General features: G+C 36.9%; 2 protein-coding genes across 2 annotated transcripts in view; both read right to left on the bottom strand.

Annotated features, from left to right (window-relative positions):
* Nucleotides 1-266: 266 nt before the first annotated feature.
* On the bottom strand, nucleotides 267-1,491 carry GPR88 (G protein-coupled receptor 88). The gene has a single exon (XM_058175902.1). The coding sequence runs from the start codon at nucleotides 1,317-1,319 to the stop codon at nucleotides 267-269; it is 1,053 nt and encodes a 350-aa protein (XP_058031885.1). The 5' UTR covers nucleotides 1,320-1,491.
* A 3,545-nt stretch (nucleotides 1,492-5,036) lies between these two features.
* The window catches only part of CDC14A (cell division cycle 14A), a 61,893-nt gene continuing 55,656 nt past the window's right edge, over nucleotides 5,037-11,273 (bottom strand). The window contains exon 16 of the mRNA XM_058175903.1: nucleotides 5,037-7,383. Coding sequence (XP_058031886.1) covers nucleotides 7,354-7,383 — 30 coding nt within the window. The 3' untranslated portion in view covers nucleotides 5,037-7,353. The remainder of the gene's footprint in view (nucleotides 7,384-11,273) is intronic.

Below are 11,273 nucleotides of genomic sequence, written 5' to 3'. Positions count from 1 at the left end.
GTGGGCTTGACAGGGGAAGGATACTGTAATATCTCCATTCCCACCCCGCTCCAGGGGAAGGTTACTGCAAAATCCCCATTTCCTCCCGATCAGCTGGGACTCAGGAGGCAGAGAATAGATGGGGCGGGGCCAGTGAGAGGTGGTATTTACCGGTTCTCCAAACTACTCAAAATTTCCACTACCGATTCTTCAGAACGGGTCAGAACCTGCTGAAACCCACCTCTGTTCCCTGGGCTTGCTAACTTGGTGCTGACCTGTAACGTCTCTCAGGTTGGAGGAGAAACTGTTGGAAGAGTTGTAGAGGCTTCTGCTGCGGCTACTGCTACAGTTGTACTTTCTCTTCCATGTAGTATTAGGCGTAGGCAACGCCGAAATTCTTCATTCTTCCAAGTATAGAGCAGTGGGTTGAAGGCAGAGAGAGAACAGAGAAGGAGCCAGCTGGATAACTGTAGCCCCCGGGGGGCAGGCTGAAAGAAAAAACCCAGGAGGCTTACCCACACCAATGGTTGGGTTGCCAGGAGGAATGTCAGGCACAGGAGCAACACAGAGATGTTGCTCAAATGGCGCTGGGACCGACGGGGAGCTTGGCCAGCAGTATGGAGAAAGGGCAGCTGTTGCAGCAGATGGAAGTCAAGGACACTGACCCGTTTGACACTGCCTTGAACGTGCTTCACAATCCTCACGTAGCAATGGAGCAGGAGGACTGTCTGGCTGAGAATAGCAAGGGCTACTCCTAGACTTGCATAGTTAGAGCTGTTGTTACTGGTGGCATTTTTAGACTCTTGCTGGATCGGTTGCCAGGTTTCCAGCCCTGGTGGGACCAAGGCAACGAGAAGAGCAAATATCCAGGTCAAAGATATCATCCAAGTAGTATGCCTCCTCTGATAAACAGCCTGGTATATGATGTGTGGTTTTGTGATGAGCAGATACCGGTTGAGGGCCACCAAGAGGTGGGAAAGTAATGAAACAAACAGTCCAAGAGCAACAAGACTAGTCTGGAATAAGCTGTAACTTTCTGAATGAGCTGTAGGGGAACCAGAAGGCAGCAATCCCTGCATTGCTTCTTGTGGCATCCAAAAACCACACACACTCAGGTCAGCGAAACAACCATTCACAATGAAAGCATTGCTGGTGATACGTAGCTTTCTGGAAGTGAAGACCATATAAATAACCATGAAGTTGGATAAAGTTCCACAGATAGAAAACAACAAATAGAGCAGAGACAAAGGCAGCTTAGTTCCTAGGGAGTCTTCACGACAAAGGAACATTTGTAGAGGTCTGGAACTCCAGGAAGAAGAGAAGGAAGAAGTGTTGGCCATCTTGTTGCACACAAGTTAAACCGTCTCAAATCTCCAAACAAACATATTCCCTGCTTTGATTCTAGAAGTGATAAAAGCCTTTCAGAAATTGAGACACGTCTACAGGACTACACACAACACAGAGCCAAAGATGGATTGTTGGAAAAGTCAAAGGCATCCCCAAGAAGGCAGATAATATCTAAGAGGATCAGACAAACTGGATCCCACAGAAATCCATAAAATTCCCCGATCATTCCAGATTCAGTGTCAACTCTAAGCAAAATTTTTTTAAAAAGCATAGATGGGATTCAGAAAATAAAGTGAGGAAGATGCAGTGTTGTTTGAAGTAGCGATGAGATCCCGAAAGGTGCTTGTGAAATGCGGCAGTTGTGAATAAGCAAAACATTAAAAAAAAAAATCTAGAGCAAAAAGTAATTCAACCATATAGATCTCCTTCTAGATGCCCAGGACCTCTTCTAAGGTAGCAATCGGTATCCTAAGATAGGAGAATGAGGAGCATTCCTCAAAGAAGGAAAAGGAATACCAGAACTCCTAGGAAGTGTCTTAGCAGTGCATCTGAAGATGTGTCACGTTCTCTTGAGTTTTTCAAAATGCTTGCTGTATCTATCAGCACTATAATGTGACGCTTCTGCAGCTGATCTTTATGAATTATTCAGAGATTATAGGAGGGAGAAGGGGAGGGAGCAGAAAATCCAACTTGCTGTGAAAAGGCAGCTATTGCAGAAATTGATATTTCTCCCCCTACCCGTCCCTCCACCCACTGTGGTTCCTGAGTCACCTTTTGTTTGAGATGGTACTTCTGTTCCCTCTCTTCCAGCCTTCTCTTACCACTGATGTTCATCCCAAGATGGACAGAAACTCCTGCTTACACATATTCTTCTCAACTCCGGGTTTGTGTCACAGTGAGAAAAGTTTCGATGCTTCTACCATTTTCAAAATATCTTAATTGCACTATTCAAACCCTCCCTTAATTACTGTACATACTTCCTGCACCTTGGCAACAAGAATTGTTATATTACTGAGCTGGCTTTCTAATATAATCCCATCTATGTTAAGTAAAGTTGTAAAATTAACATGTTACACAACCTTTCAAACTTCGATGTTCGAAATTTTGTGCAATGCATTAATCTGCACAAACATGTGTGCCATTTTGATCCCAATTTTGAAACCTCTCTGGAAACAAAATAAACAGAAACTACAAATACAGAAATGAGTAACTGAGATGGACCAGATATCTTCCACTTGCAGCTGTTCTAACTTTCCTGCAGTCTGTTTCATCATTTTCAAGGAAAAAAAATGTACAAGGAAAGAAAGTTAACTGTAGTGAAAAACTGGTTGATGGTAGAATTAGATAGGGGTGAAGGGTCTAACTAACTCCACTTTATGACTTGTGGACTTCAACTTCCAGAATTCCTGAGCCAGCCAAGTCATAAAAGGGCCATAAAGGGCCATAGCTCCTCACCCCTGGCCTAACTGGAGATGAGGCCTTCTCTAGATGAACTCAGGTTTTGGACTACAGTTGGGACTGCTACTGTCATACAACCCTCACTGTTGCATAGCATCTTTCCTGATGGAACTGCTGGATTCTATTACTGGATTGGCAATGGACTCCATGAGGATAGTAATTCTCAGGGATTTTAATATGCCCCCAAGGGATATTGAATCCATAGCAGCTTAGGGCTCATGGCCACCCTGGCAATCATGCATCTGTTCCAAATAATCAAAGGCTTGACATATACCAGGAGTTGCATTCTAAATCTATTTTTTTTTCACACAACAGTTATGATGTGATGTATCATTGAAGAATATTACCATTAGTCCATTCCTGTGGACAGAACTCTTCCAACTTGATGTCACCAACCCTCTGGAGAAGGCAAGGCATGCTAGATTGGTCCATCCCAGACAACTGAAAGACAAATTTGGATTCTCGATGGAGCTTGGGATTTCCCTGAGGATCTGGTGAACAATTTGGTGCTGCCTTGGTTGCAGCCTGGAATACGGATGGGAGAGGCCTTGGACTACAGGTGGTCCTTGTTTAATGACCGTTCAGTGATCAAACTTATGATGTCACTGAACCAGTTATGACAGGTCCTTGTACTTAGGGCTGTTATAACATCCCCATTGGTCATGTGATTGTGATTTGTGACATTCCCTGCCATTGCTAACCATTAGTCGTGTTTTTTTCCCATAACCATATTGCTTAATGATAGAGTTTCTGGTCACGATTAGTATCGTTAAGCAAGGACCATCTGTACAATATTCCTATGTGGCCTCCCATGGAGCAGCGATTCTGGAACAGCATCACCCTGGAGATATGCACACTCAATTCTACAAGTCTTTGAAAAGTTGGCTTTGCTCCTAGACCTGAGGTTAGGTTGTTGTTGAATGCCTGATGATTTTTTTGTAATGTAATGAGTGATTTTGTCCAGGCGTTACATGTTTCTTTCTCTTTTTATTTTTTTAATGATTTATTTCCTTTGTAACTACATAGAAACATAGAAAACTGATGGCAGAAAAAGACCTAGTGGTCCATTAAGACTGCCTTCTTGAGTTTGGTTTTTGTTTTCTTTTTAATTATTTTCTTTTTAAGTATTGTTTTATTTATTTTGATTTTAATTTTTAATTTTCATCAGATGATGGACATGTTTTTTATTCCAAGTATGTTTACATCCAATTACTGATGATTGATCCACTACCTCCACTGGAAGTTGGTTCCAAGTTTCCATTACTCTTTCTGTGAATACTTTCTAACATTATTTTTGAACTTCCCTCTGGTCAGTTTGAGGTTATGCCCCATGTTCTCGATTTTTGCTTTAATATCTTGATTTTTGTTTAATAGCATAATTCATAAACTGCCTAGAGTCACTGGAAGTTGGACAGCTTTCTAAACTAAATAAACAATAATAAATATGAAATAATACATACCATTTTGAGTTCCTAAACAAAAAATTGTATATAAAACTAACAAATAATATTTCCATTGTTACTATTACTGATCCTAGCATAGGACAGAAATAAAAGAACTATTTTTTTGTTGTTTATCCAGGTATTAAGTATTGCAGACAGCAAATTATTGATTTGCGATAGCAGTATAGACATAACCTTACAGAAATAATTAGATAAAGATTTTAAATGCTACTTTAATCTTACCCAATTTTTAAAAAATGTTTTCATAGGAACTCAATTTACAAATTGCTGTGTAGAGAATGGCAACAACATATTTAAAGAACAGAAAAGAAGTAAATTTTTATTACTCTGATATAAAAATAAACATTAATAGTTCCAAATGTTTTATAAGAAAGTGGTAATAATCGCATTTCGTGAGAAAATATAAAATGGATCCTTTAAATAAAATACACTTCAGAGAATATGACTACACTGAAATAAGAAAGCATAGTTAATATTGCTTACCAATTAAATCATTTAAATTTTTTTGAAACTAAATTTTATATTCAAATATAGATTGCAATTGATTTCCCTCTATAATCTGCATTACTTTCAACATTTCTTCCAATTGAAAGAAGCACTTTGTATGCTTTGCTTATCCACTGTAATGCTGTTCTCTATAAGGAAACATATTCGAAATGCTTCCTAATATAGATACAAAAATTACAGAACAGACCAAGAACCAAGTTCATGGTTCAAGCACGTCAATAATGAACAGACCAAGAACCAAGTTCATGGTTCAAGCACGTCAATAATGAGACAACAAATTGCTGGTATTAACAATAGTATTGTATTTCATAATATTTGTTTAAAATAAAGAATAAATCTATGCATAATTTTGACATTCATTAGCATTTATATTTCTACATTGGAAAAATAATACATCTGTCTCATAAGTAGTCTAATAACAAAATACATCTCAAATTTTAGAGGTAGAAATTACCTTAGAATTTGCCTGTTACTCACTCATACATATAGTACATTTGATGTACATTTGATAAAATATTGCATTCAGTAATTAAAGCAGCTGATAACACATACAAAACCCCAAAAAATGTAGCCATCATAATTGGAACTATTTCCCTCGCCTATTTAAAAACCCAATCCTTGAATTAATCTATCAATCTTTGATTTCCCCCTTGGCATAATTCATCAAATTAGCAAACTTCCAGTTAACTGGAATTGCGCATTTTGTTCCAACTTGGAAGCCAAAGTTGCCAGATTCAGAACAAACCATAATATTAAACTTGAGACTATATTTTATCATACCAATAACCTATTCTAAAGCAATGAATAATAATTTAGTTTTTTAGATTAAATCAGAGCATTTTGACTAACCACGAGGATCCGTGGTTTTTCTCGTTTGTGCAAGGAAGGAAAGAGTGAAATGGTTGCATAACATGCATTAAAAGAAAATATTCTTTCCTTGGTAGCCATTAATAGGGGAGCTTTCTTTTGATCATAATACAAATGGTATGTGCATGTTACCAATTAGTGCATCCAGAATGGCACTAAATTAGTACTACAGACCCAAGACAAAGACGTTTCAAAAATAATTGTGAATAGAGGCAGCGGAGGTTTTACTTCAATTTTCATTATATTTTGCTGTTTAGGACCTCAAGGTCACTTAGCCAGTGATATGGTAAGATCATTAGAACTAATAAAGTCCACATTTGTCCTTTATGAGAAGGAAACTAAGGAACAAGACAGAAGTGCTGCACCTTACAAAAGCTTGAAGGACCTGTTCTGTTCCTTATTTCTCAGACTGACAGAGCCGCCCAGAAAAATTAAGTAGTTGAAAATTGGCATTTTATTCTCAAAGTGGGGGTGTTCTTGGGGAACAAAAATGGGACCGGGGACTATTTGCAGCTCATGGTCCACTCTCCTCTGCTTTCAGATGAACTGCGAACTAAATGTTCAAGATTACATTAGCCACTAGCTACACAGCATTTGCAAATAATAATATGGATAGTATGATTGAATGTATAAAAATAGTGGAAAATAAAGAGTTATGTACATTCTTGCAATCTGTAATTAAAATGTGAATAAGAGACTTCCTGCCTCTTGGTCTCCATTTATAATAAAAAGAAATATCGTCTGTCTTATTTCACTGAATAATCCAATGAAAATCAGATAACATTGTTATATATTAGAACTTCCCTGCTATGACAACCTTTTTACTCATGTTCTAATATTATACAACTTGCAGACAAGGATATACAGAAAGGAAAACACAGGAAACCCTTTGACATACAAATTATAGAGCACAATTGTTAAGAGATACAGATTTAATTAAAATTAGTTCTCTCTGTAATTAATGATGCTAGGACAAGTCTATGTCACAGACTTCCTTAGGACCTTTAAAATATGAACATTTCAAACATCAGCATCTGAAATTAAAAATGGTACAACAAATATAATTTTTCCACTAGTAAAATTCTAAAAACTGAAAGCAACAATGATAGACAGATACAATAAAGACAACAAGCAGCAGGATCGGTATGGCCAAGATCAAGAGATCTTCAGTTTTGTTTCCAAATCTGCGGACATAATTGAGCAGTCTTTGGGGTTTCTGGAGTCATAACTCACGAGGGTTGTAGTACTAGCAAGCATGGCTGCTAGTACTGCAGATGGACGTGTTTCTCTGGATCTTGGCTCGTGTTTGAAGTATAAAACAATATTTGAAAAATACACATTTTTGGTAAAAAAAATCCACCCTGAATTCTAAATCAAAATATACTATGTTTTTATACAATATACATTGGACACACGACACCTTTTATTCGATACATATACATTATAATACTGAACCCAGAACCATCCTTATAAACTATTGCTACAGTTCATTAGAAGTATTCTCAATATTAAAATCTTGATCTGTACACAAAATTGTAATATTCAGAAGTTCAATTACGACACATTTGTAGTAGTCACTACTGAAGTCCCTTATTATGCAAAGATTTGGGGTTTAAGTTCTAATCATGTATGAAGAAGTATTTCTCCCGTGAAGTGTCTCCTTCAACATTCTTCCTCTTTGAAGAAAAATGATTTTTAAGAGATGTCCAGCTTTCACCGAAGCAGTAAGGCTTTAGTACTGAACATATTCAGACTGAAGGGACTGTATAGGTAAAAACAAAAGCTGGTATTAAGATGCAGTTACAAGTACTTCAATTTCAACCATATGAACACTTTTTTAAAGAAACGAAACCTTTGCTGCACAATCAAAAAACAGCTTTAGAGGATTTAACACACATATCTTCCAATCCATATGTACTCTTCTTGTACCATAAAAAAACACATGGGGCCCAAAAGCTGTAAAACACTAACCTGAAGCTAACTCTAAACCTCAGTTTAAAACTGTAGCTACATTATTCTGCCTTCCATTCTTTTGTAAGGGCTTTCCCCCTTCCTATTAGAGGTAAGCCTGGAGCAGTGATATGACCGTCTCCTTAAGAAAGCAGAAACAACAGTAAGAGCTGAAGAAAAGGACATCTTGGCTATTGATCTTTTCATTAAGAAATTTATTTCTTAACAGAATTAACAGTTCCTGTTCATTTTATCTCCAGGTTTAGAAAACAAACTACAACTATTGGGAAATATTCTAATAAGCTCTTTTTCTCTGTTATGAAAATTCAAATAAAAATATATGGAAAAGGACAGAACATTTAGGTAACCTTATAAAAACTATTCTTTTAAGGCAATAAGCCAATTCTTGCACAGAAACTGGGCATTCTGTACGAACATTTTAGATGCCTTTCCTTTCAAATGCTTTAAAACAAAGGGCACAGTCATAATTACTTCTAAAATTCACGTCTGTACAGAAAATCTGCTCATTGTATCTTAATTACATTCATTTCAGCTTCAATAAGGAAAGCATTCAGTTTCATTTTGTTCAAATAGGAATCAAGCAGGAATAACGTACATTTTAAAAGTTAATGACACACTTTATGTAGATTTGAGAGAAGAAAGAGGAAGAAATAAAAATGAATATACAGTTAATGTAAGCAACAATAAGAGGGACAGGCAGAAAATTAGTAGATTTAAAGCTTGCCATGAAATCTAATTTCTAATAATTTGTGCTACTTTCTGCTGGTATCTGTAATAGATATTGATTGGTTCAACTGCTGACACTTTGTCTGCAAAGAGAAAGTAAATTTCAGCTTACTTTTGTCTCTCTAATAGTAGTGTGACATGGAATCTATCTGATTTCTGTATTTTTCAGGTCATCTACCTGATAATAACTTCCAGTAAAGACAACTGGACTTATTTCCAGTTAAAAAAGCTGGAAGAAACTCCTCCCCTCATATACCAGCAAATAAAAGATTTCACTAGATTGCCTAGGTGACCTTACAAAGCCAGCACATATACAAAAAACAGCACTCAACTTAGTACAGTTGTACAACAGCATTAGCTTAATGAAGTAAAATTTCAGTTGTGAATACTCAAGTATATTTCATCATGTTGCCTAATTATTTAAGCTGAGAAGAAACACTCATTAGTCAGAAGGAATTTTTTGAATTAAGTTTGAGAAATAAATCCAGTACAATCAAGCTCATGGGGCTGGTTTAAAAATGCATGTCCTGTATATTCAGCAACATTAGGAAACATCCTTGTGTGAATACAATATGTCTACCTATTTTATACAGGTCAGCAGAGATTTTAAAAATCAAAAAAAAGCATGGATAATAGGGAATATGCTTCCTGGCAGGATTTCCAGTCTACTTTTTCTATTTTTCATCCATGTGAAAGAAACGTCAATTATCACATACTTATTATCTACATTTATTATTCAGAACCCCACATTCTATTCCACTGAGGCTGCTAAAGCTTTCTCTAAAAGTATGTCACATACATTACTATTTTTTTATTTTATTTTTAAGATAGAAATTTTATGGATAACTTTTTGTGAGTGAGTTTAGAAGTTATGAGGAAAGGTACCTATTCTCATGATTATAACCTGAGAAAACAGCACCATACCACATGTAAATATGTACATTTATGTATACTGAGCAACTAAGAAATACTTCAAATATCAATGTTATTGCATCATTTGTTGTCTAAGATAGAATGTTTTGTTCTATCTTGTTCTGCTACGATTAAATGTTCTGTTCTATCTTGTTCCGTTATGAAATATAAAAGGCTGTCCTTATCGTCTTCTGAGCAATAACAGCAATCATCATCATCATCATCAACTTCAATATATTTTTTTCAGAAGTATTTTTGTGGAATTCAAGTTTTACTTTGATGAAGAGAGTGAAAGGTTGATGGACTTCAAATTTGGCTGTGACTTTTTGTAACAACTCTTTTTTAATTGAATCAATACTGGTATTTTCAAACATAGTCAAAATTGGCACTTATGGTTAAATTCACTCTTTTCAATTTTCCTGCTAATATTTATAAACCTAAATCTGATTTTCTACTACAACTACACAATGTCAGGTATGCTTTTTAATTTATATAAAGTGACATGTCTCCTTTTATTTTCTATGTATGCCATGCTAGATTTATTAAAACAAAATATTATATATTTTGATATTTCCAGCTGTATATCACTTCTCAGCAAACTCAGCAGCAAATGTACCATTTATGGCCAGCATCTATGTCTTTCAACATCCTTTTGCTCAGGAAACCAAGTAAAGATCATTTCACTCAACTGATATCTTATCACACTTCTCCTCAAATCCATGATTATACAATCCCATTTCTTACTGGCAGCTACTTAAGAGTAAGAGAGTGGATGGAACTTAACGACAATGAAGAATAAAGTTATTATCGTCCTTTTAGAGTAGAAACAAGTATCTAATTCTCTGAAACTATGAATAATGTGAAGTCCAAGATAGATGTTTTTGGGTAGACAAATATTGGTCTGATCCACTTCAGGAACCACTGCAATGTGTCATCTCTTATGTTTATGTTTCAATATATTTTGTCTTTATACTGCTCTAACTTTTCAAACATTCGGGATATTTCCTGGATTTCTCTTACTGTGTAATATTCTAACAAAATAAATTGCAATCTAAGTTATGAAGGACTTTCTATTTTTTAACATGCTCTTATCTCCCGAAAATAACTGACATTTTATGTACTGTGCTGCAGACATGTATTATAAAAACAACCAGAATGGTACATTCCATCTCTTTAAGCTCTCTGAGCAGAAAGGTGTAAATAAGGACAAAACTGGTCACATGGTGCCTCCTGGTGGTCAAGACAACTGACAACACCGCATAGGATACACACTGCATAAAAGTAGACAAATTTTCCCTCCCTCCAAGAGAGGTGACATCATGTAAAATCCCACACTTGGGGTCATAACATAGTGTAACATCTCCATTGCTCTGCTCTAAGAGCTTAAGGGTAGATAGATTATATGTATACCATTCAGATAGCTTCTGAGTATTTCTTCCTATAACCACCGAATTGCAGGGCCTGGATAGCTCCTAAAGCTAAAACAATGCATGAAGTCATTCCATGAGGTCATGCTGCAGTACAAGTACACTATGGAGTATGAGATCTCTGGGATCTCACATTCAGTAAACGGCTCCCCAGGATAAGAGGAGCAGAAGCAACTTTCAACCTTCCCTCCAGGCAGGGGTGAAATCTACTTACCTTCCTTACCGGTTCGAAAGTGCACGCGCCATGCACGCACTCTCACTTCACCCATGCCACGTGCGCGTACACACCCTCTGTGCATGCGCAACTCTTTTCTTTTCAAAACACATTCAAAACGACAGCCGGGTGGGTGGGCGGAGTCTCGCACTGCAATTGCTACCGGTTCTCCGAACTACCAGCCAAGACCGCTACCGGATTGCGCGATCTGGTCCAAACAGGGAGCATTTCACTCCTGCCTTCAGGCTTCCCCAGTGACTTTTACTTATGGGAAACCAGAAGCGAAGGTTACAATGGTGATCACATGATAGCAGGATGCTGCAACCAACATATAAGCCGGTTGCCAAATGCCTGTTTTGCAACCCTGGATGCTAGGCATGGTATAATAGCTGGGACTTTGAA

This window comes from Ahaetulla prasina, chromosome 3 (assembly GCF_028640845.1).
Source record: "Ahaetulla prasina isolate Xishuangbanna chromosome 3, ASM2864084v1, whole genome shotgun sequence".
NCBI classification, from domain to species: domain Eukaryota; kingdom Metazoa; phylum Chordata; class Lepidosauria; order Squamata; family Colubridae; genus Ahaetulla; species Ahaetulla prasina.
Note: the sequence above shows the minus strand (reverse complement) of the source record. Positions and strands in the feature narration are given on the sequence as shown.